This window comes from Typopeltis vanoorti, chromosome 2 (genome assembly GCF_054136105.1).
Source record: "Typopeltis vanoorti isolate ZY-2024b chromosome 2, IOZ_Tvanoo_1.0, whole genome shotgun sequence".
Lineage (NCBI taxonomy): Eukaryota > Metazoa > Arthropoda > Arachnida > Uropygi > Thelyphonidae > Typopeltis > Typopeltis vanoorti.
This window is the reverse complement of record NC_143550.1, coordinates 101,209,725-101,236,144: the sequence shown is the minus strand read 5'-3', so window position 1 is coordinate 101,236,144 and position 26,420 is coordinate 101,209,725. Positions and strand designations below refer to the sequence as shown.

At 37.2% G+C, this 26,420-nt stretch overlaps 1 protein-coding gene across 1 annotated transcript in view; it reads left to right on the top strand.

Annotated features, from left to right (window-relative positions):
- The first annotated feature begins 5,890 nt into the window (after positions 1 to 5,890).
- Positions 5,891 to 26,420, top strand: part of mRpL41 (mitochondrial ribosomal protein L41) — a 34,001-nt gene continuing 13,471 nt past the window's right edge. The window contains exon 1 of the mRNA XM_090407055.1: positions 5,891 to 6,210. Within this exon, the coding sequence (XP_090263181.1) occupies positions 6,024 to 6,210 (187 nt within the window). The 5' untranslated portion in view covers positions 5,891 to 6,023. The remainder of the gene's footprint in view (positions 6,211 to 26,420) is intronic.

Genomic DNA, 26,420 nt, shown 5'->3' with positions numbered 1-26,420 from the left:
TGATGGTCTATATTCATGTTGGTTGGTGTGCTGTTCCTTCTTTACAAGTTGTCAATATTCCTTTCAATGTGGCAGCCTGTTGAGGTCGTCTACGGATTGTATTTCGATTGGTTTTGCGTCTTGTGTCTTCCTAAGGAATATTTTGCTGTCTCTTATCCATATAAACTGGTATTTGTTTTCTGTTTTTACTTTCCTTGCTTGAATAATAATAATAATAATAATAATAATAATAATAATAATAATAATAATAATAATAATAATAATAATAATATTAATAATAATAATAATAATAATAATAATGTCTCTCAGAAATAAGGTCGTAAGCATACTAAAAATATACTGCTGTTTGAGCAGTTACAGTTGGGAAAGACGTAACGTGCGATGACAAGAGCAAACGAATATCGGCGTTAGATCGCAGTGCATTTGTTTCGTAATCTAAAGCGTTAATCGAACAATTCCAATTATTAACTATTCAATCAATGTTAAAACATAAGCTGTAACCTTTAACATGTTTACTGCATTTATATAATGTTGTAAGCATTGTTACTATTTATAAACACAAACAAAATTTAATTTTTTCATTTTTTCCTTGGGGGTGCTGCAGTGTCACAGTACTTTTGTATGGGCCGTCGCTGTTGTGAGCTCTCAACACGTCTTTATGCTAGACGTGTATTAAGTGAATTTCCAGATGTCTGTAGCCAGTGATACCGTTCTTGGATTTCCACCTATTTTCCCATGGTCGGGTCCGCCACGGATGTATTGACGTGATAGGCGCAATAAGGATAGACGTGAAGGACTGGAAGAATTTTGTTTTTGCTGCTGGTTCTACAGGGTAGTAGATGTCGATGAACCTAGTGGTGCGTCCTGGGTACTTCTAGTCGATGAAGAGAATTCTCCCTTCTGCATCTCTCTCTCTCTCTCTCTCTCTCTCACTCTCTCTCTCTCTCTCTCTCTCTCTCTGGATATTTTGAAAGGCTCCAAGGATGGGGTAATTAGCACAAGTACCCAGACTCTGCGCTGTTTCTTGAGCCGAAGCTCTATAATGATTGATGTAACGGGGTGCTTTTGGCTCAGTCGTAACTACATATCTCTTTAGTGAAAGAAGTGTTTCTTGCAGGAAGCCTAGTTCAGCTTTTACACCTTCTTCTTCTTTGAGTGCCATCTCCTATCGGAGGTCGGCGACCACCTTGGCAAATTTTGAGCGATTCTCAGCTATTCTGAGCAGTCTCTCAGAGTTCATACCAGTCCACTGTCTGATATCTGCCAGACAAGATTTTCTTCGTCTTCCGTGTCCTCTTCTTCCATTTATCTTCCCTTTTATAATCAATTGAAGTATCTTATATTTTTCATTACGAAGTAGGTGACCAAGATATGCAGTTTTCCTTCTTTTTATGGTATCTAAAAGTTCACGTGATTTCCCCATTTGCTCCAGTACTTCCTGATTGGACGTACTGCTATCCATGGGATTTTTAACATTCGTCTGTATAATCACATCTCAAAGGCTTCAAGTCTTTTTATTGATGTTGTCTTCTAGGTCCAAGTTTCTGAACCATACATAGCATTTAACCATGCGTACTCTAAGTTCTAAGCTTAAACTGCGGTTACACAGTGTTGATTTCATCAAGAGAAAATGTTGTCTTGCCATTTCACTTCCAACTTTTATTTCCATTTCTGGATTGCAATCTTCATTTAACCAGCATCCGAGATATTTAAACTTTGCCACTCTTTCTATTTGTTTCCTATTTAAAGAAAGTGCTAAATTAAGAATTAGTTTCTTATTTATGACCATGAATTTAGTTTTGGTGATATTTATTTTTAATCCCATTTTTTCACTCTCTGCATTTATTAGTTCCAAAAGATTTTGAAGATCCTGAATATTGTCAGCCAGAAGAGCTGTATCATCGGCATATCGGATGTTACTGATGATTTCACCATTTATACTAATCCCGTCCTTTCTTCCTTCCAAGACTTTTTGAAACATGGCTTCTGAGTAGATGTTAAAAAAGAAGAGGTGACAGCACACATCCTTGCCTTACTCCTCGTGTGATGTTAATGGAGTCTGTAATAATGTCATCAACTTGAACAGATGCCTTTTGGTTCCAATATAAGTTTTCAATGATCCTGATGTCTTTACCATCTAATCCAATTCTTTTTAATAGTACAATTATTTTAGCATGTTTAACTTTGTCAAATGCTTTCTCGAAGTCGATGAAGCAAATGAATATTACCTTGTTTTGGTCAATACATTTTTGAAATAAGATCTGAGAACAGAAAAGGGCCTGTCTTGTTCCCAAGCCGTTTAAATGGTTTAAATGGTAAATAGAACACTCTGACATATAAAAAAATCAGCTAACGCCTTTTTATTCCCGTATACGGGGAGTAGGCGATGCCATTTAGCCCCATCTAACTTTTGGAGACTGAGTGGGCAGTTCAATCTCCACTGGTACCAAACAGAGATAGATGGCCCAAGGCTATCACTAATTAAGCGGTTCTCAGTGAAGAGAGACGGCTCAAATGTGCCGCCATCTCGTGGTCCCTAACCCTAACACAATATATTTAATGTCTGAAATAATGTGGGTTCTACGGTCGATTTTCTTGAGTTTACAGGACGAAAAACCCGATTTTCCGGGAGGAAAAACCTGCTTGCCCGTGCCAGAGGTCGACTAACTCGGGAACCGGTCGAAAAAAGGCTTAGAAAAATTTCCTCTAGTCGCCGACTAGACTCGAAACCAAGTCTTCCTTCGTGCGGCCAAGCGCCGTGGTGGGCAAACGCCACATCCACTGAGCTACACAGGCTTACACTCTGACATTAAGGGAGCAAATACAGAAAAGGTGATGGCGGCATTATGATGTTTTTCGAATTTACACTCGACCTAGTTCTTCTTTTCTTATTCAAATTAAGTGGATATTGAATCCAACTTTATTTCAAAGCGAAATTGAGAAACTGCAAGAGTTTCCTGTTGAATGTATAGAAATTATAAAGGTTTCGGCGGATCCAATCATAAGCAAACCTGGATCTTCAGTCTAATGCTCTCACCACTGAGCTATTTCGGCTTGCATCGCCGAAGTGAAGCCTTTTGGCTCTCTATTTCAGCAGCTTTTATCCTTATTTCTAGAATCTACCAATTAATCATTCTACTCGTACGGAAAATATCCCGGCACCTGAAATCTGGCTTCTAGTTTCGAAAACAAGCTTTAGGATTTTGAACTCATGCTTAATGTTTGTAATTTTGAAGATATTTTGTTTTACAAAGTCTTGCAATCCGAGTTGTTAAATTAGGAGTGGGTACTTTTTTTGATTCTGACGTGCTTTTTCTTTTCTCTGAGGAGAGGTTTTCCACTCCATTTCGGATTCCTATGTTGTTTCTCCGGATTTTTGGAACTGGCTTCCATATTTTGTTCTTTTTTTTTTTTTGGGAAGAAGCTTCTTCCTTTTCCTTTTTGTTGGTTCCTTGCGGTGGTATTTGTTTTTCCCCTCACCTCGACTTCCATTTCTTTTGCTGGAGGAACCTAGCTACTTCTGATAGGATCTTGGACATTTCAGATATAATAGATGTAATATCTTCTGAAGTTGCTGTGGAGTTTGCAGCTGGTGGACTGGCTTTGTTCTAGACGTTTATGATGGCTGGCTGTGTTGTCCTCTTCTGTAGCTGAGAGAAGGTAGGGTTGTAGCCGAAGTGGAAACTGTTGTTACAGCAGCTGTTGTGTCTGCTGTTGATGTCTTCTTTATTTTACCCAAGACTTGTTTTTCCCTGCTGGCATTTTCTGGAAGTTCTGGAAACTCGCAACTCCAACAGGTTGCAGCTTTAGCGGCTCAATGGGAGTCCCTTGTGTGCTCTGCGAATGTGCGAAGAAGACAGTTGTTATCTTGTGCCCTATGTTATTGCACTTGCGCCAAGGGTGTGGATATGTGCCCGACTTTGACGTAATCAATGCACTTAGTTCGGAGACAGTCGCTTTCCAGATGTTTTGCCTCCTGGTATCTCCAATCCTAAAGTCGTGTTCCTTGACTGGACGGCAATAATCTTAGTCATGGTCCCTCTCTCTGCGTCTAAAAAGAAAGGGGAAAAACTGAATTAGAGTGATATGACTCGGTATAAATCTCATAGCATGAGACGCACGCGACCAGCAGAGATTAGTAAAGTTAATAAATAGCAATAAACTAAACAACGCTAGTAGTTTTAAACAAGTATGGAAAAGCGGTGGCCAAACCTATATAAAGTATAGAAAAATATCCGGTGAAAGAGTAAAAGAAACCCACAAGAAGGCCCAGTAAAATAAGAATGTGTCAATGTGTCCTAGAATAAAGAAAAGGAAGAGTGAGTAATTTCGTTAAGATTGAGGTGGGCTGGTGGGGAGGGAGGGTAAAGGAATGGTTCGGAAGTTGAATGGGGGATGAAGTAAGAAAACAGGCTAGGAGGATTCGCATTATTAGAAATTTTTTCCTTCCTTTCCATATGTAATATTTCAGCTGATTAATGATAAATATCAATAACTACTGTATGTTGGTTAATGGCAGAGCAAACTGCATTTGGATGACTTAATCCTGTTGTAGGAGGGGAATGTCGCTAAAACCTCCTCCATATGATGTTAGATAGAGGACACTAGTAGAAAGCGTGCTCCCCGGATCCGACTATAGTCACAGGAGGGGTTCCTGGTGTTATGGCACCTTTAGATATTATTATTATTATTATTATTATTATTATTATTATTATTACGGGCAACTCCAAGGAGTCCTTAGACTCATCGAGGGAGGCCCTAAACATCATATCAAGAACAACTCTCCGGCATTCGCACAATATATATCATATTTTGCTTTGAATTCATTTACAGTCATCAGATCCACAACAAGGTATTAACTGGAAGGATGTCATAAGGTGTCCTCCATGCCAGATCTTTTCTCGATGGGTAGCTTCGATGTTTGATGAGGTGACGAAATAAGATGTTTTTGGTCAATAAATCCGGAACTTTGGTAAGAAGGATGTTGAAGAAGTGCTGATTTCAGATGTTGCTCTTTCGGATGTCGGTGCTGCAAATGGAACCCTCAAGATGGTGGTGGTGGTGGGAGGTGGGGGGGTCTTCTGTAGAGCAAGACCCATAGGAATGTTGTTTGGGTCCCAGCTTCCATATGTTTTGATTTTGTTTTTGTCGGTGTTGGATGTGAGCCTCGACACGTGGTCCTTGGCAGGATGGGCATCATCTTGCTCATGGTCTGTCTCTGCCTCTAAAAGAAAGGGGAGAAGGAAAAAAAAAGAATTATGAGTCTTATGACTCGGTGTAAATCCCGTGGAGCGGGACGTGCTACCAGCAATGTTCAGTAAAGTTCATGCATAAATTTACAACACACACAAACACCGCTAGTAAGTTTTAACAACAATAAAAAAAAACAGTAACAAGATATCAGTGGGCATGTCACTATGCAAAAGCTAGGTTTTGTAAACTAAATGACATAGTCACGAAAATAGCTTCCTTCAATTTACGTAGTGCTGCCATTTTGCGTTTTATCCTGTTGAATGCTACCACGTGATCCTTTGCATGCGATTCGAAATTTTGAAAGTGCACCCAATTTCTACTCGAAGCAGTGAGGTATACAAATTATAACAAGATTCGTTTGAATTTGCGGTTGTAATTTTCAGAAACAATGTTCGTCTTTAGATTTTGGACACTAGTGTATAATGCATGCTGGTTAATAACCAGAGGATTTTTTTTTCTTCCTTTCTCCTCTTTCTGTTTTTTTTTTTTTTTTTAAATCTGAAGGATTGAAATAGAGTTCTAATTTTGCATCTCGGAAAAATCTCTATGTAAACACAATTTAGTTAAAAGATTTGGAAACATTGACTCTTACCCATTACGCAGTGGGCAATTATTTCGGGAATGATTCTCTGGCGAACGTAAAGCATTGTGCATTTATTTCTTTGTGAAAAAACAAAAATTTAGGTTTTAGGGATTTACGGATTTTTTGAAAAATTTAGGGATTTCTTCGCTCTCTTGTAGGAATAGAGAAATTTTCTTGATTCTGTTTTATGATGTCTGTGATTAATTTAAGTTTGACAGTTCGAACTGCTTTTTTCGGGTGTTGCATACGGTGCATGCCAATATGTATTTATGCTCCTCTATATGGGAAAAGAAATTTCAGAAAATTTCAATTTCCAAATAAGAGAGGATCAGTGAAATACAAACGTGAACTGAGTCGACTTGGTTTAGTCGATCGTAAGTATACTGTCATAGGATATACTAATTTGTGTATATGTGTTTTTAACAATTGAAGAAGAATAAATAGGTAGGACTATTCCATTTAAGAAGTTGTTTGCATGAAATACTCGGTGATATGCAAAGTCATGACCATGATTTGTAAATAAAATAGTCCATCCTCGACATATGACGATTGTATGAACGGAACCCGTCATAAGTAGGAAATCTCCACTTGAACTGCATGGATATGTTAACAATTAACATGCCTGGATGCTAAAATGTGCCCATTTTGTTATATTTTTAAACAAAGTTCACTCTTTGTTTATAGTGAAATCATACCGTAAAATTAGTATAAGAGTATATACTATACTCTAATAAATGATAAAACACGAGTACCTGTTGTGCTGCTGTAAGCAAATAATAAAATAATCAGCTGGAAAACATGGACAGGCAAATTCTTCAGAGCTGCTGCTTTATTAATTGGACAGTTCATTCGCGGACGCAGATGAAGCCAGTTAATAAACAACAAATTGTTCTTAGAAAGGTAACCTCTGCATTGTTTCTGCATAAATTTTTCCGTAGAAAGCATTTGCATCATACATCATTCTGTTTGCTTTGCTAAATTTCTTCTTGTTGGGGTTCATTTCTTTAAACAGTATCATGCCTTAATAACCTCTGCGATTTTTTTTTTTTAACTGCAACCTTTTTTTTGGGTGTTTAGCTTTTTCTTCTTCCTCCTCCTCTCTTCTTCTAATGAAAATTTCTATACTTTTAGCTTTATAAGCTCTTCAGTATGAGATTTCTTCGACAGCTTCCACCATCAGCTGCTCTACATCTTCATTGGCAACTTCCATCACGTTATCTGGCAGCAATCTCTTGTAAGGCTTTGTATTTGCTAAATCTTGTGAATGTATATGAACATATTTTCAGCATTAGCTTCTAAACTCCATTCATACACTATGCAGTCACCTAACTGTATATATACTGCATGTACATTCTTTGTACAATGCAAGATATTATATTCCATCTGTAAAAAGTCAGGTTTTCTCATCTGCAATTGCCTGATCAAAATTATTTCCTAAATAATATACCTTGAAGGTAGCAGCCACCTCATCCACATAGTGATTTATGATGACCCTCACAGTGAACATATTTAATGTGAGGGCCATCATAAGTCACTTATGTTGTAAGTTGAAGACTGACTGACTGCAATGGAAAATTTGGATAGGATTCTCATATCCCTCCCCCACACACAAACTTTTATTTGCACATCACTGAGTTCAAAGCATAACCCATAATATTTAGGGTAGGCTCTCACTGCATATTTGTCTATATGTACTTTAGTTTTCATGTAAAAATTAAACTAGTTATAGGATGAAGTATAGCTGAATGTCTGAACCGAATAATTTGAATTCACTGCCAGCATAGAATCGTGAAAACACGGACTGTTTCAGGTGGGCAAGAGTTTCTTATAGTGTGAATTAAAGATGGATTTTTTTGTGTCCACAGATTGTTTGATGTAAGAAACAGTGCCAACATTATCATTATTTTCAGCATTCCTCATTTCCCCAGACTTTATTTTATGCCAGCCCTATTCATGAAATGTTGGTAAACTAATTGTACATTTTGTGCTGTAGATAGGTTAAGCTGTAAATAATCCAGGAATCCTGCAATGAACACATGCCCATTGAGACCTCCATAAACATAAACCTCCATAAGTGGTTATCTCATACCATGTGATAAACTGGCTGTCAACTTTTTACAAACAGCCATGGAATTTAAACCACAGCTTATTGGTCAGGGAGGACATATACTAACCAGACTGGTAACTCAATGAATTGATGACCCCCCCCCCCCTCTCTCTCTCTCTCTCACATAGACATTCAATATCTTCCTAATGCCTCTTCTATAGATATTTTGGTAGACAGTGATCTGTTGAACTGGTCACCACCGTCATTTCTCCACCTTCTTCCAAGACTAAGAACTTGAGCAGCTGCTGACCGACATCTGCTTACTGCCCAGATTCAGATTTATTAGACCAGCTTATCTTCCTATTTTATTCTATCTACCTTTGTTCTCTTGAATAGCCTTTCTCAAACTGTCATCCCCAAAAAGTACAACTTCTCTCTGCTCAAGAAGCACATCAACAGATTTCTTCTTTCTCCTAAATCTGTTGTCCACATGTGGTACTGATGTGTTATGAGTTTTGTGGCATTTTGTGCTGTGGATCTGATACTTAAAACAGTAATAATAATAGTAAATAGAACAATACTTGCTTATGCCATAATCAAATGCATACCTTTCCTGTTCTCTAGAACTAATAATTGCATTTTATTAGTAAAACACATTCCTTTTAATGTACTTCTTACTGAATTGACACTGCTGTTAATCACTTTTATTAGTGCTTTATAAATTACCAGAAGAGCAAAAGTTAACAGTTGCTTAATATACTGCATATAATAACTAAGAAGGTTGTATGTTAGAAAGTGGCAGCCTACATATCTTTTATCCCTGTGTACTGCTGTAATCTTTGCTATGGCACATTATATGACCTTTGCTGTTCTTGCACCAATAGACCTTAAACCAACCAACCAGCCTATATCTTAGTGATTCATGAATACTGAAAGCATCTTCTGCAAATTAAGGTCCCAAAACATTAACTGCCACTATGTTATTAAGGCCTATAGCATAATACAGTAGAACTTTTTTTTTTCTCTATCAAAAGATAAACTTTCTATCTAGATTTAAATATTTAGATGGACCTCACAAGGGTTCATTCCTCTTCTTATCACTTTTCCTAAAATGTTTGGTTTTTTTCCAGTGTCATATACAAGAAGTTATTATATTCCATCTGTAAAAAGTCAGGTTTTCTCATCTGCAATTGCCTGATCAAAATTATTTCCTAAATAATATACCTTGAAGGTAGCAGCCACATCATCCACATAAGTGATTTATGATGACCCTCACAGTGAACATATTTAATGTGAGGGCCATCATAAGTCACTTATGTTGTAAGTTGAAGACTGACTAATAATACTGACTAATAAATAATACATAACTTCACAGTGTTGATGGTAAAGTAAGTTAATAATAAAACTTATTTAAATATTGTTATTACTATTAATATGTATATCCCTCCAGGTAGTAAAACAACTCATTGAAGAAGGGCCGTTTTAGTCACTCATACCTTAAAAACCTGTCATACCTTTCTATGAACATATCACCAAAGATACACTTACAGCATCTAACATTCCATATAATCACTGCTTGCTGTGAAAAGAATCTGGACTACATGTGCTTCCTAGTCACACCCTTAGCCATTTTCCAGGGCTGACCTCTAGTTATGCATTTACCAGTCATAAGCTGCAATATGTCACTTATGTCTATACTATAAGTGTACTTATAGTATATCATATCTTCCTCAAACTTAAAAGATTACATTTCCTGAGTCTATCCTCATGTGCAATTCCATAGGTTGATTATCATCGAGACCTCTGGATCTTTTTCCATCAATCTCCCAATCTCAGGTGATCATTCTGTGCAGAGTAGTCTAGATATCTTATCAAAGTTTTGTAAACCAGGAGAATAACTTGCTTTTTTTTCTTACACATTGATAACTGTATTGGTGAAGGGAATACAATATGGTGAATAACCAAATTAGCAGTGTGGCCCTAACTTTAATATCTGTCCATTTACTCCTCCCCCAACACACAAACACAAGTCCATAGCTTCGTTGATTACTGGCAGCAAATTCCCATTAATATCATATTCATATGGGGGTAACAGAATTCCCCTCCCCAGAAACATGGATTTTTCATCCTGCATATAAGCAAATCAGCGATGAGAAATGATGCAATTTACAGACAAAAAATATTGTTGGTGGTGGTGATGGTCAGTAGATGGCATTGATCAAAGTTCTGTGTAGTGGGAGAATTAAGTAGTAGGGGAAACGCTGTAATGTTTGTAGCAGAGTGGAGTAGTGTGCCCTCCCACAATGAGTCCTTGGACTGTTAGGGGGTGTCACATATTATTAATAAAAACAATAATATAATGCATAACTTTGCATTTAGAAACATTAAACTGACACTCATTAAAATTGCTCATATACTTTGTCTGTTCAAGTCAGCCTGCAGGAATTATTTATCATGGTTTAAGCCATTAGAGAGAGAGAGAGAGAGAGAGAGAGTACGGTTTGGTTGACAAAGTCCCAAATTGCCAGCCCGTTCCTTTTTTTTTTGTTTAGTATCCAGTGGATACCTACTAACGGTGCACCATGCGAAGGAGAGGATTGGGAAGCCCTAAGTCAGTTCTCTGCATTCCTTAAAGGTGATGTGGAGGTCTCTTCCCAGTTATTTGGCTTTGACCCTTAAGAAATCCCCAAACTGTAGTAGAAAAGTTTCAAGAGAAATGCAAACAGGGAAAATAAAAATACAATAAAAAAATAATAAAAATAATTTAATAATAATAAATGGTACTAATGGTACTAATTATTATCAATCAACAATCATTCATGGTTAGAAGTTACATTTAAAACAACTTTTTCTGTTTGGCTAACTTATTTTTATTAACAGAAATAGATGAGCTTTGTGATAAGATACTCACAATCACAAATATTTTGTCGTATCATACATCTTTATTGTAACAGAACCATTATGAATTTCAGTTGTTAGTAAATAAAATAAAAAAAAGAATGCACACTTGTGTCTTGTTGCAGAGGCTGATTGTTAGACTTTAATATATACACTATAAAAGTTCTTATTGGAATGTGTAATAATCATCATCAAATTCCTGCCATGTACCCTCAAGGGGGGGGGGTGTACAGGATATGATAGTACTACATGAAAAAAATTACATCATTACTAACTTCCTATCTACAATTTTCCTCTAAATCAGTCTATTACTTGTCAAGACTCCAACATTATCAGATCTTATATTTCTATCATCTAAGGCACTTTTTACCGTATCAATCCACCTATATCTTGGTCTTCCTCTGGGTCGTTTTGCTGCCAACCTGGCAGAGAACACTTGCTTTGCTAATCCTTCTTCGCCCATTCTGTTTAAGTGACCATACCACCTGAGATTAGCTCTGCTAACGCATTCCTGGATGTTGACAATGTCAAATTCTTTCCTAATATCCTCATTTTTAATATGATACTGCCATTGATGACATCTATTCATGCCTATAATCTTTCTCAGGACTCTCATATCTGCGGTCTCTAGTCTTTGGTCAAGTGTTTTACTTCTGACCCAGCTCTCAGATCCATAAGTTAAAATTGGTTTGAACACTGTCTTGTATACAGCTAATTTAGTGTACTGACTAATTTCTCTCTTATTCCATATGAATTTTCAATTGACTTCCTACCATACCAGCTTTGCTGATTCTGTTGTCTATTTCTATATTTAATTTACCATCTTCAGTAAAAATCATGCCTAAGTAGCTGAAATGTTTCACTTGTTCCACAGGTTCTCCATTCACAATACAGTTGACATTTTCAATGATTCTGCCTATTTTCATTGTCTTTGTCTTTTTATTGCTGACTTCCATACCGTATCTATTACAACAGCTACTCAATTTAGTCAGAGAATCCTGCAGACTTGTAGCGGATTTATTTAGAAGTATAACATCATCCGCATAAAGCAAAGAGCTGACATTAATATCTCCAATTTTGATATCATGTTTAATACCACTTTCTTTCATAATGTGATCCATGTAGATAATGAATAACAGAGGGGTTAATGTACATCCTTGTCTCACACCAGATTTAACATTAAACCATCTTCCTGTACTTCCTTCAATTCTAACTGCTGACTTACAACTCAAATAAAGACTAAGTATTGATTGATATAATGGCCCATTGACACCATATAACTGTAGCGTATTGAATAGCTTCTCTCTTGGCACCTTGTCATATGCCTTTTCCAAATCGACAAAACTTAAAATACAGATCTTTGTAATATTCCCATGATTTCTCCACTATTTGTCGTAAAGTGAGGATCTGATCCTGACAGCCTCTATTTGACTTGAATCCAGCTTGTTCTTCACCAAGCTTTTCTTCCACAATTCTTCTCAACCGTTTCTCAAGTATATTCATATATCTTACCAGGAACACTCAATAGTGATATACCTCTGTAATTCTCACATTCAGTTTTATTTCACTTTTTATATAAGGGAACTATGAGAGCTCTGCTCCAATCATTGGGAATTCATCCCTCTGTCCAGGCATTCTGAACTATGCAGTACAGCCATTGTAAGACTTTTATACCACCATACTTCAGCATTTCTGGTCGAATATCATCTACTCCTGCTGCCTTTCCACATTTCAAGCCTTTGATGGCTTTTTCTACTTCAAGTATGGATATGTATTCCTGACTGCATGCCTGGTCAGTGTTTTTTATCACTGTGCTGTCATCACTGATTGTTTCATTTAGCAAATTTTCAAAGTAATTACTCCATACTTCAAGGATATCTATTTCTTCCATTTTCATTTCACCTCTGTCATCTCTAACTCCTTTTACAGCACTCTTTCCTCCATTCCTAAGCTTCTTCAACAACCTCCAGAATATTTTGCCATCTTCTTGATATTTATTTTCTATGTTCTTGCCAAAGTTCCTCCCATGACTTTTGTTTAGCTAGTTTTACACAGTGTTTAGCATTCTTGCATTTGTCTCTGTATTCTCTAAGAGCACAAGCTGACTTATTTGACAGGAACTTTTGATATGCTTTCTTCTTCTTTTCCTTCACTGCCTCTTTAACTTCCTGTGTCCATCAGGGAGTTCTGATTTTTTTATCCTTGCAGACAACCTCACCACATGCCTCTCTGGCAGAATCAATCAATGTTTTCTTCAGAGTTTGCCACTGAATCTCCAAGGTTTGATTCCTGTTCTCAAACTCTTTCATTTTTTCTTCAATAATCTTTGTGTATTTTAGTCTACAGTTCACATCTGAGAGCTGCTCAACTTTTATTCGTTTTAAAACTTTCTTACATGTCATTCTTTTCAATATGAAATTCAATTTTATCCTGCTCAAGACTAAATAGTGATCGCTTCCAATTTCAAATCCTCTGTACACTCTGGTGTCCTGCACCAGGGAGAAAACATCACTATCAACAATAACATAGTCAATGAGACTTTTCTTATTTCTAGCCTCTTCTCTCCATGTGAATTTGTGCACATTTTTATGTTGGAACATGGTGTTAGTAATAACCAGTCCATGTCCTGAGCAGAAATCCAACAGATATTTGCCATTATTATTAGCTTTGCTCTCTTCAAATTTTCCCAAAATATTATTGTATGTCTCACAATCATTTCCTACTCTGCTATTTTGATCCCAAACAAGGACCAACTTTTCCTTTTTCATTGTGTCAGTTGCTTTTTCTAAAGCATCAAAAAATTCCTCAACTTCTACCGTAGTAGAACCTTCTGTGGGACCATAGGCACAAATAAGTCTCATTGTCCAGTTCCCCATTCTCATATTTTCCCACATTACTCTACTTGAGACTGACTGCCATTCAAGAAGATTAGCCTCGTATTTTGTGTTGAATGCTATGGCTACTCCTTCTTTTCCTTGATTGTCATTGCCTGAATATAACATTTTGTATTTATTGCTCAGAAAGATCTCACCAGTTTTTGTCTTTTTTGTTTCAGTCACCCCTATTATGTCGATCTGGTACTTATCTAATTCCTCAGCTAGCTCCATTTCTTTGCCATTCAGGCTTCTTATGTTGATAGTACCGATCTTTATCTCTTGGTGATGTTGAGTTGGGGTTTGTTTTCAGATTTGTTCCAGTAGCTGGCTTTTCGCTGTTCGCCCTGGTTTCCTGGCAAAAACAATGGGGGCCTTGTTTAACCGGGCGACGCCCCAGCTGGCATGAAATTTTGTCATGTCGTCCCGTCATTTTTCATTTTGGTTTAACCAATAAGAATACAATTTGGTTGGCTAAATCCCAAATTGCCAGCCCATCCTCGTTCGTTCAGTATCCAAGTAGATACCCAACAGGGTGCACCACGAGAAGGTGAGAATTGGACATTAGGTCAGAAGCTCTGGTTGGTTCTCTGCATTCGTTTAAAGGCTATGTGGAGGTCTCCTCTCAGTTATACAGCTTTGACCCTTAAGCACCCCATGTGTATAAAGTCTATATATAATATTTCTGACCTCTCCCTATTTTCCACCAGGCAGTGCAAATGATACCCCTCATAGGTTCCTGCCAAACACATTGATAAGACTCAGAACCTCCACATCTTTGAGATACAGCAATAAATCATTTTTTCAGACTGGTTGCCAAATAGTATATAGAACCAAACCAGATAGTAATGCATTAAATAGGCTTCCTGATTACCTGATGCATAATCTTGTGTGCATGCTTGGAGGGAGGCTGTGCTAACAGTATGTAAGGCACTGTTTAGACCACTTTATTGCATTCAGAACGGATACTCTCGGTATGAGCTAAATGTCATCTCTTCTCATAACATATTCCTCTGCTCTTTTTCTCTTTGCCTTTGGAATACTAACATGACAGTAAACCTAAATATAGTTACTGCAGTTAAAATCAAAAGCAAATGTCCCTCAAAAAATTATCCCCTAAAGATTAAACTCAAACATACAAAAAAATTTCTTATATCTTCCCTGACATTATCAGCATGAGGCACATCATCACTTGCAGAACATCCAAATCTGATAATTTATTTTTGATCCAACCCTAAATCTCTCCCACACAATAACCACAGCCCATCGACTGTCCAAACTACATTCCATATAATTATTTCTGCCAAAATGTGGTACTTGTGCTTTTGGTGGTCTGATATTCCTTGCCAGAGAATGCCTAATTGAATCTATCTACTTTTTTTGACCTTCCATAGCTTAAGATTTCCATGTATCATTCATCTGCTATCTCAACCCATTCCCCAATTCTGAAAATCATTTTGATATCTTTGATTTCTTTTCCTTGAAACTCGATTTCCTACAATTCAAATTTCCTAACAGTAAAGTCATCTTCCTTGGTGACCTTAATGTTCACAACTTTAACTGGCTTCCTTTTTCCAATTCCACTGACAAAGCTGGGAAGAAGTGGAAGTGTTTGCTGTAAGCAGTGACTTAAAGCAAATTATTCATTTCCTGATCAAAATTCCTGACAATTCTCTTCACTCCACCCCATAATCTGGATCTTTTCTTAATCTCCTTGGAGGCACACTGTTGAGGTGACTTCTCCTCTTGGTAATTCAAATCACGGTGTTATCTAAATTTTGTCTCTAGTAGAATGTTTCCCTTCTGCCGTTCACAGCCTCATTACTTTGATCCAACAACAATGCGAAGTGGGAAGATCTCCATGATTTTTACTCCTTTCCATGTTAGACTACTGTTTCCATTCTCCTGATCCAGATACTTATCTTGTTACAAAAATTATCCATGTTGGAATGTGAAGGTCTTCGTTCCCCACTTTGTTCAAAATTCTCACTATATATATATCCAACTTATAGTTTTCCAAGTGTGTACCAGCAGGGTGGTGAAAGGAAAACAGCTTATCATAAGTAGCTTAAGACAAAAACTAAATTTGCGAAACCAGCATTAACAAGACTGACTTTGAAAGGGCTAAATGTAGAAACCTTGCCACTGTGCCAATGGCAGTCATGGCTTCTGATCTCTTGCATTGGATGCAGTTTCTACACATCTTTGCTCCTGTCTCTTTATCTCCCTCACCTAGATAGGAGTAATGCAACATCACCTAAAGATAAAGCTGACCTCTTGACATCATTCTCATCCAAATTTTACATGTCTGCCATCAAACTAGACCTCCATCAAACACTTGACCTGTTGCTCACACCTCATTGTTGTTCAAAGTAATGATGACAGTCATACAGTCAACTTCTTCAATATAAGGAGACTGTCACTTAATCAGTCACCACCAGTATAGATTTTGTCAATCAAGATCCATAGCAGATCTTGTCTATGTTACCAAGGTCTTCCTTAAGAAAATTAAGACCAAACTTTGTTTTGGAAGCAGTGAAGGTAACAAGGTTATCACCCAATTTCAGGATGGTGTGGAGATCACTGTTTATGATGCTTATTGTAGGTTATGTTGAAGTCTGAGTTGGTTGAGCACTGCAAGGTTTGTCATATGAGTAAGATGATTGGAGAGTGCTATCATCAGCATAACTGTGAAAAAGGCTTTGAGGTCAGTGATATTTTTTTGAAAAATCTAAGTCAAAATTTGGACTGGAGTTGAAAAAAAAAATAATAAAAAAACTTGAGTTCAAATTTAAATTGATAGAAAATATCAATTTAAACTGAAATAGAGAAATAAGCCCATAATTACAAAACAAGCAATGCCTCACATTTCCAGCATTACTTTTCAGGGTTCACCATCACCAAAGTCTGCAACCATTCATCAAGTAAGCAGACAATATTGGTACTGCCACAATTGTGCCCTGTACAGGTTTCAAATCTGGGACCTTGCCATATGAAGTCTATCACTAACCAACACGTGAATGCAATAAGGTGGATTTCGAGCTGTCGGTGAAATAATGTGAAAGAATTTACTGAAATACAGTGAAGAAACTTACTGTGTTTCAGATTTCTGATATTAAATTTTATAATGTGTTAAATAATAATATTATTATTATATTAAATAAAAAATAATTTATAGAAATCTGAAAAATGAAATTGATATTTCTTAAAGCAACCTGTGTAGCTCAGTGGTTGTGATGTGTGTGTTTTCCACAGTGCTAGACTACTACCCAGAGAAAGAGCATAAGTTAAATTCTAGTTGCCAACTAGAATTTTTGCTAAACTTTTTTTCAACTTGTTCCTGAGTTAGTCAATCTTTGGCAGAGGCAAGTGGGTTTTTTCTCCCAGAAACTCAAGAAAATCAACTGTAGAACCCAATGCTATTTTCAAACAGTAAACCTAGTGTTAGAATTAGGGATCATGGGATGGTGCCACTTGTCAGCCACCTCTCTTCACTGGATGCCATATATAATTAGTGATAATCTTGGGCTAGCTATCTCTTATTGGCAACCAGTGGCGATTGAACTGCCCCCTCAGTCTCTGTAAAGTTAGATATGGCTAAAATGGTCTCACCTTCTCCCTATAGAAGAGCTCATTTAAAATCCTTGAACTTGAATCAAAACCTAAATTGTTATTTTTTAAATTGGCACGTGATATTTTCATAATCTCACTGTTTCTACTGACAGGTTGGTGGATATAAGGAAGACAGAAACAGATTCACATCATTCTGATAAGACTGAAGTGCTATGGATCTCACCATACCAGAACATATTTTGCTAGTTGAGCTTCACTATCAACAATGTAGTAACGCTAATGCTGCGCTTCGAGAATTCTGGTATTTGAATGAGAGGAGAAAAGGTCCAGTGATGATGATAAATCGTAGAAAAATGATTTTACGATTTGAAAATAGCAGATCTTTAGCAGTGAGGCTAGGATGACGGTGCAAATGGATTATTCTTCAACAAGTTGATGAAGTTGCAATTGCTGTCATGGAACCACGGAATGAATAATGCACAAGGGTCTAGCAGTGCTCAGGCAAAGTCAAGGCAATTGGACATGCCATACTCAACTGTGTGAAAAATCCTTCATTAAATGCTGAGGTTTTTCCCCACAAGATCTCCCATACTTAAGGTGATGCCAAAACTTGACTGTAGTTTGTCCTGATGTTCTTAGCTTGAATGGAGGTAGATGGTGCATGGCCATGGAAGATCTTGTGGAGTGACAAGGCACATTTTTATCTGAATGGTAGTATTAACTCACACAATTGCTGTATTTGGGCTGTGAATAACCCTCATGTATTTTATCAGACCTTGACACTCACCAGAAGTCTCAGTGTGGTGTAGTTTCACTGCATTGTTTATTAATGGTTCGTACTTTTTTGAAGATCTCCACCCAGCGGGACCAGTGACTTAATGCCTAACAGCAGAGACAATATAAGCGATGCAGGATGGAGCACCACTTCACATTGGATTGGCAGTACAGCAAATGTTACGAAAACAATTCACAGAACAGAGAGTGATTTGTCATGCATTTCCCACAGCATGGCCACCTTGTTCACCTGATCTCAATCCCTGTGACTTTTGGTTGTGGGACCATCTGAAACGCATGGTGTATGAAGGACATGTTCCTGATTTAGCAACCTTGAAAGATAGAAATAACGCAGCATGTAAGGCAAATCAATCCAGATCTGTTGTGTTATGCTGTAAAAAATGTCATTTACAGAATGCAGTTCTTAGAACATGTGAAAGGAGGACATATTGAACCACATCTGTAAGTTATGCGAACACAAAAATTGATTTGCAGTCTCTTCTAGCCATTACTGTTTAATTAATGTTTAATGTGGTGGTGTTGGAGGTGGGCAGTAGATGGCGTTGATGGAAATGATTCGTAGCAGAGGTTAGGTGTAGAGACAGTTGTAGGTGTCCTCCCGCGATGAGTTTTCGGACTCCTTGGAGGTATCAGGAATAATAATAATAATTAATCCCAAGCCACATGCTTATAGTATCAAGTGTCTCCTGGTGGCAGATTTTATACTATTTTTTATTTTCTGTAAATAAAAATCCCATATTCCAGAATGTACTTATGCCATGTTTGGTTTGAATTTTGTCCAATACATTTTTCACTACAGGGCTCTGAACACCTCCTGTTTAATTATGACAACTTTATATATCATAATATATATATATATATCACATGCAAATCATGAAATGTGTAGTTTCTTGCCCATTTCATGAATTGTACATCCCTCTTATACAATTCACAAAATGCCTAGGGCACATTTCATGAATTGTACAAAGGTGGCCATAATTAAAGATTGTACAATTCACATAATGTACCAAAAGTTGTGCATTTCATGAATCGTGTAATTACACAATCTGCACATAACACACACAAACTAATTTTGAACATTTTCAGAATAGTAATTAATATTACTATCAGATCTTTGCACAGTCAAGTGATTCAGTATATGAGGGCACACTGTTCACACATAGCTCATCATACCATGCCTTAAACCAGTTTGCTGTCTGTGTACATTTGACACTCTCAGGCATTGCATTTCAGTCATCCGACTCTCTTTGCAAAAATTCTACTCATATTCTCCTTATGAAGTTTCCAGGGATGACTGTGTTCTCCCACTTCACTTAAGAACCTCATCCATATTGATCTGTTAATAACCCCTTGCCAACTTATGTCTATCCTATCATGTCCTCCTCCTGTCCACTAGATTAGAAATTATATTTCCTCAATATTTTCATATACAACATTCCAGATACCAGAAACCACCTTATCCAATCCAGTTGTTCCTTGACTCATTTCACTCATTCTTCTGAAACCCAACTGACCAAGTTCACTCTAATCAGTGACCTAATCAAGGTCTTATACAATGGAATAGTATTTCAACTTTTATGTTCTAGGTCGTAAGTGTTGTTGCCATAATCCAATGTGTCCTCTAAATTTTACGTCCTTTGCAACTATCATTTCCTACATTTGTTATCTCCTTCACCTGCTCTAAGATATCCACAGCATCTGCAAACAATCCATGCATGTCCCTAATAAACCCTTTCTTGGTGTCATTAACATACAAGTAAACAGCAATGGGCCTAAAACACATACTCTTGGGACATACCATTAGTGACTTTCCTTGTCTAGGATATTGTTCCCACATAACTTACTGATAACTATTAGACAGCTAACCTCCAATCTAGCACACACTAATCTACTATCCAGCCCCATCTATTCCAATTTAATTACAAATCAGAGGCCTTTGCAAAATTTAAATATACAACTGTATGTGCATTTCCCTTGTCCAATGCATATGTCATCTTATTTTTATGAGTCGATTGCCAATACATGATCTTCCTTTATTATACTCATTCTGTCTATCAGAGAGAATGCTGCTGTTTTCCTAATTCTGAATCTTACTCATTAACCTCTCTAGTGTTTTAATCCCAACTTCATATGGAACAGATTGACCAATGTCTTTGTCCCTTGCCTTATCATATAGGAAACAACAATTTTGTCTTTTTTTGCCAATGTAAGACTCATGTTAAACATGATATATGTGAAAGCAGTTAATTTTTGGAACATTCCTTCAAAACATGCAGTGGTATATAATGAAGTAACATCATGCCTTATTATACTCATTTAGTATATAGTGTGTGTGTGTGTGTATATATATATATATATATATATATATATAAGTATACTCATTTTCCCATATACCTTTTGCTTGTTCACCATTAGTCCCTCCTCCATTCCTGTTCATAGCACTCAAGCTCTGCACGATGTCACATTCATGAAGGTGAAATACTTTTATGAATTACTCATTTAATATCTCAGCTATATCCTCTGCAGTGGTTATCAACTAACTGTGGTTAGTACTACACTTTTGCTACCCTTACCAAGCAAGTCACTTTCCTAGCCTGCTGTAGGTGCTCATCGTGTAACTGATTATTATCACTCATTTTGTACTGCCCTCATAATGCCACCTTCTTCTTCCAGACTGCATGCCTAACTGCTTCATTCATCCATTTCACACCTATGTCATTTAACCTCCTGACCCTTGGAATACATTCAGACTGCCTGTGCCAGATAGTTCTTGAGTAAGAGTCTAAGCAGCATTGATTTCCTTTCCATTCTTTCTTCATTCCTTGATATAGCTGCCAGCTGTCTCCTAAGCTTTGCCTTATAGTTCCAAATATATCTCGCAGATGTCTTCATATGGCCAGCTACCACCAACAGCATAGCTTGATTTTTAGCATCCTGGGCAAATTTGTGGCTATGTGCCTTTTTATAGTGCAACAATTTTGATAATTGGTAAAACATCCTGCTACTGGCACCCTTTCAGCTTCCCCTGTCTCAAAGTGTTCCTATGCCTCTGGCTACCACCCAGGTTATCACTTCATGGTCACTTTCACTAACTGGAGGGAGATTAAATACCTTATCTATAATATCCTTTAATAAGATGATCAAATCCAAGATCCTTGCTCCTCATGTGACCTGTGTTACCTACTACTTAAGGTAGTCATTTCTCAAAAACTCAAAATTCATTCCCTTTGCTACCAGATACCATCTCTTCATTCTAATCTTTATTACCATAATTAAAATAACCCGTGGTTTACCTTTTTTCTTATTTGCAAGACCTATATGTTTCCAAACTATCAACACAATGCTGTCATACTTCTCCTTGAAACCATTTACAGACAAAGCACTTATAACTGATTCAGGCAACCCATTCCATTTGTTCATCACTTTCTGAGCAAAAAATCTATTTCTCATGCCCTTACTAACCACACTCTTGTTCTACTCCTCTAGCCATGTGCTGAAACATTTCCCCTGCATCTGTCCTATAAAATCTTTCAAGCAACTTTAATGTTTCTATCATATCTTCCATTTTTTTTGCCTATCAACCCACTTTAGCAATCCACAAACCCTCATTCTGTCCTCATAGAATGAGGACAGGATGAGGGTTTGTGAATAACAAGTGGTCTGTGGGTTCCACAGACCACTTTCTTCTGGATCCTCTCCACTACTCTCTCATCCCCAAGAAACTCAGGTGACCAGACTTGAGCACAGTAAACTAGATGTGATCGTATTAAGGCTTTACAAAGAGGAATGATAACTCCCTTATCTCTGCATATTAGTTTGTTCTTCAATAACCAAGTAATCCTGTGAACTAACTTGGCTACTTTAGCAATATGTGCTCTGAATTTCAACTCTCTATCTATAAAAATCCCTTGCTTCATCAATTTCCTGTCGTACAGTTCCCTTAATGTGGTACATAACTTTTAATCCTTGTTTCATCCCTGCAGAACAGACGAATCAGCCCTGTGACCACACATCTATTTAAAGACAAGCCACTTCTGGAATAAGGATTAAAATGCCTGCACGGTGAAGTATGGGTCTACGTGCAAGCATAAAATCAACAACAGTCAACAGTCCCAAATTGCACGACTTTGCACTTTTCCACATTAAATTTACATCCATTATGTTTTGTTGCTGATACTGCCAGCCTATTTAGATCATCCTGTAGGCTCTGTTACCCTACCCAACTTTGCATCATCATCAGCAAACAAGTGAATATCTCCCTTCAAATTATTTCCTATGTCATTTATGTACAAATTAAATAGCAGAGGTCCAAGCACAGAGCCCTTGGACCATTAGTCACTTGCCGTCTCCTGGATTCTGCTCCTCCATATACTGCTTTTTGGTATCTGTCCCTCAATCACCCTTTTATCCATGTCACCAGTTTCATATCCATCCCCATCTGTTGTAGTTTGTGTAACAGAGTTCCATATGGTATCCAGTCAAAGGCCTTTGCAAAATCCAGTAGTATCATCGTGCAATGGGTGCCCCCCCCCCACACGTTTACATCCATCCTAATTGCTTTAGTTTTATTGACTCTGCACTTCCACACTCTCAGGACACTCCTCTCTAGATGCCTAACTCCAACTCCATTTAAGTGCAGTTCATCAGCATTGTATACAAATTTTTCCGTCCATCGAACTCAGGCTATAGGTCCACAAATTCTTCTGCACAACCTGCATATTGATTCATTGGTTACCATTGCTCTCCTCAGTTTGCTTCTATCATAACATGGCAGCAGATTTGTAAACTTCATCATCTCACTCTTCTTTTCACTTCTTCCAACAACTCTTAGACATCCTCCTTCAACACTTCTCACAGTATTGTATGGGGGAGGTCTGGTTTGGTCTGTGTTGAAGAGCTTCAAGACATTCTTTAATTAGTTGTTTCAGTTTATAGTTACAGGAATGTAGCAACAGTGTATATACGTCATGTCCATATCATGATGGAATAATCCTGACTTCTAGTTTTATCAGTCTGATAGATCATATCTGTACTCTCTTTTCTTTACTGTGTTCACTTCGGTTTACATAAGAGGTTATACAAACACAAAACCTGTTTTATGATAAACACTTGAGAGAGAAAAGGCTGCCAGTTTTTTCTTAATTTGCAGTAGAAAAATGTTAGTTGATTAACCCTAGAACACTGAATGGACATAAAAAGTCCAATACCAAGTTATGTAACTTAGATTTTTCACTTCTCTTCAGAATTAATTCGTATCTCCATGTGATATTTAGTTTTTTTTTCAGATAATTACATACACGTGTGTGTGTGTGTGCACATGTGTGCATGCACACACACACACATATTTTGTTTTCAAGCACCTTAGAAGTGTTAAGATATTTTACTTTGTAAATTTATGACTAATTACCATCCTTGCAAGTTTTTCATCATTAGTTTTCTGATGTGTGTCCACATATGCTATACAGGATACTGTAATAGTAGTACATGTACTACTATCATGTCCTCCTGTGATAATAATACATGATTAAGTTTAGATTATTACTTGTTTCTTATCATTAACTTCCTTCCAGATTGATCTGTTATTTGCAGGTCTTCAATATTATTATTATTACTATCCAAGACCCCATGGAGTCAAAGACTCATCTAGGAGGTCCTTTTATCGTACACACACAGCTCATTGTACCATGCTTTAAATTCACACATTTAAATACATTCAAATTCTCTGCAAACACCACACTCTCAGGTAAGGCATTCCGATCATTCACAACTCTGCATGAAAAAAACTTGCTTCTCACTCCACTACTCACATCCTCTTTATACAGTTTCCAGGGATGACCTCTGGTTCTTCCCCCTGATCTCCCACTATTTTCTGTAGAACCTCTCCAGCATTGATCCTATAACAACCCCTTACTAACTTGTAGGTCTGTATCTCTTGCAGATGCAACTTGCAGTCTGGTGGACAGCATATCTCCCCCCTTCATGCTGTCCACCAGACTGCAAGTTGCATCTTCTCAATCTTTCCTCATACTCGATATTCCACAGGTTAGAAACTACCTTAGTCAGTCGCCTCTGGACCCTTTCCAACATCTCTTCATCCTTCTGAAAACCAGATGACCAAATCTGGGCACATCCATGTGTGGCCTTATCAAAGCCTTATTATACAATGGAACAAGAATCTCCCTACATCTACAAGTCGGTGTCCTCTGCATCATTCCCAGAAGCCTTTGTGTTGTCTTCACAATTTTGGCTATGTTTCCCCTAAATTTCAGATCCTTATCCACTATCACCCACGGATCTCTTATTTCCTTCATCTCTGACAATATATCCTCAATATATCCAAGCATAAATTCTGGATCCCATTTTTGTTTTCCAAATTTTAAAACCTTACATTTTGCAACATTGAACTCGCATCCCCATTCCAATCACTCAATTTATTCAAGTCTTCTTGTAAGGCCACAACATCTTCTCTACTCTTCAAGGTTTGTCCCAACTTTGCATTATCTGCAAACAACTGAATATCTTCATCCAAATCTTCTCCAATATCATTAATATACAAGTTTAATCGCAATGGCCCTAAAACAGACCCCTGAGGCACACCACTAGTAACTTTCCTTTTCTTGGATATTGCTCCCCTGTACACAACTTGTTGATACTTATCAGATAGTCAGTCTCCAATCCACTGCACCGATCTAATATCAAGCCTCATCCGCTCTAGTGTGACTATCAACTTATCATGTTAATCTATCAAAAGCCTTTGCGAAATTTAAGTATATTACTGTGTATCCTTCTCCTCTGTCCATGGAAGCAGTCACTTTATTGTAATAAGTAAGTTGATTACTAAAACATGACCTTCCTTTAGCAAATTCATGCAGTCCATCAAAGATAATACCATTGTTGTCAACCCAACTCTGGATCCTAGTTCTCACAAGCTTCTCCAACAACCTAACCACAACACCTGACATACAGATAGGCCTATAGTTTGATGCTTGAGTTCGCTCACCTCCTTTATAAAGTGGCACAATATTGCCCTCCTTCCACTCGTTAGGAACTTGACTCAGTGCAAGACTTGTATTAAAAAAATATGTCAAGGCCAGCGTCAACTCCCTGGCATATTCCTTCAGAATACGTGATGATAATTATCATGTCCCAAAGCCTTATTACATCTAGTTTGCTCAACTCCCCCATACACCTCTTGCTCATTTACAATCAGTCTCTCTCTTCCCCATCGTCAACTGCTCTCAATCTCTCCCTGAAGTCAGATTCACAAGATTGAAAGACCTTTATGAACTACTCATTAAGTATCTCCACCACACCTTCTGCAACAGCTGTCTTTATACCATTTTCATTCATAATCATTACCATAATATACCATATACCATAATCATTCTTGCTTTTACTGGCTACATATCGAAAGAACTCCTTAGGATTCTCTTTGGCATCATTAGCTAATTGCTGTTCATACCTCTCTTTAGCTACCCTGATCAACCAAGTCACCTGACTTGCCTGGTCTTTGTAGTCCTCATGGAATTGGTTATTTCCACTTTTCTTATGCTGCCTCCATAATGCCCTTTTTCTCTGTATCGTATGCTTAATCTCTTTATTCATCCATTTCACACCTACCCTATTAAACCCTTCTCACCCATGGAATATATTTAGACATTGCATCTACTATATCAGCGTTTCCCAAATGGTGGGTCACGACCTGACACAGGATCACGAAAGCTAAATCCCGGGTCACCTAAAAAAACTCTCGAAAACCTACATGTTTTGTTTCTGGGTTTTCTTTTTTTTCACGAAACTTTAAAATACAAGTAAATAGCGTTTAATCGGGACTAATGAATAAATGATTTAATTAATAGAGACAAAAAACACACTCCATCCACATCACTTTTTCACGATCTCTTTGTTCACGGTAAAGCAGTTCAACTAATGGCGAGGCTGTGTGAAACCAATTGGAAGTCAAACCATATTATAGAATAAAGTTATCATCTTTTCTTCCAAACCTGAAGTTTCTAGTTAGCAAACAACAGCATCAGACTTCTCATTAATAAATTACTTGGCTTTAGTTTAATTTCTTAATTTTTTTGTAAGAGTAAATGCCTCTTTATTATAATAATAATAAATGAAAACTCTATGAACATTCAAATCTGTTTTATTTTACCTATTGGCCATAAAAATTTTAGTGGGTCGCAAACATGAAGTATTAAAATAACCGGACCACAAAAAAAAAAAAAAAAAAAAGTTTGGTAAACCTTGTATTGATAGTTTTGGAAAATCCATTATTTTTGCATATCAAACATTTTGGTTCTTTGGACCTTTACATCCATAAGTTTGGGAAGCAGTGCTTCCCAAACTTATGGATATAAAGGTCCCCTTTAAAAAAATTTAAATATTTCAC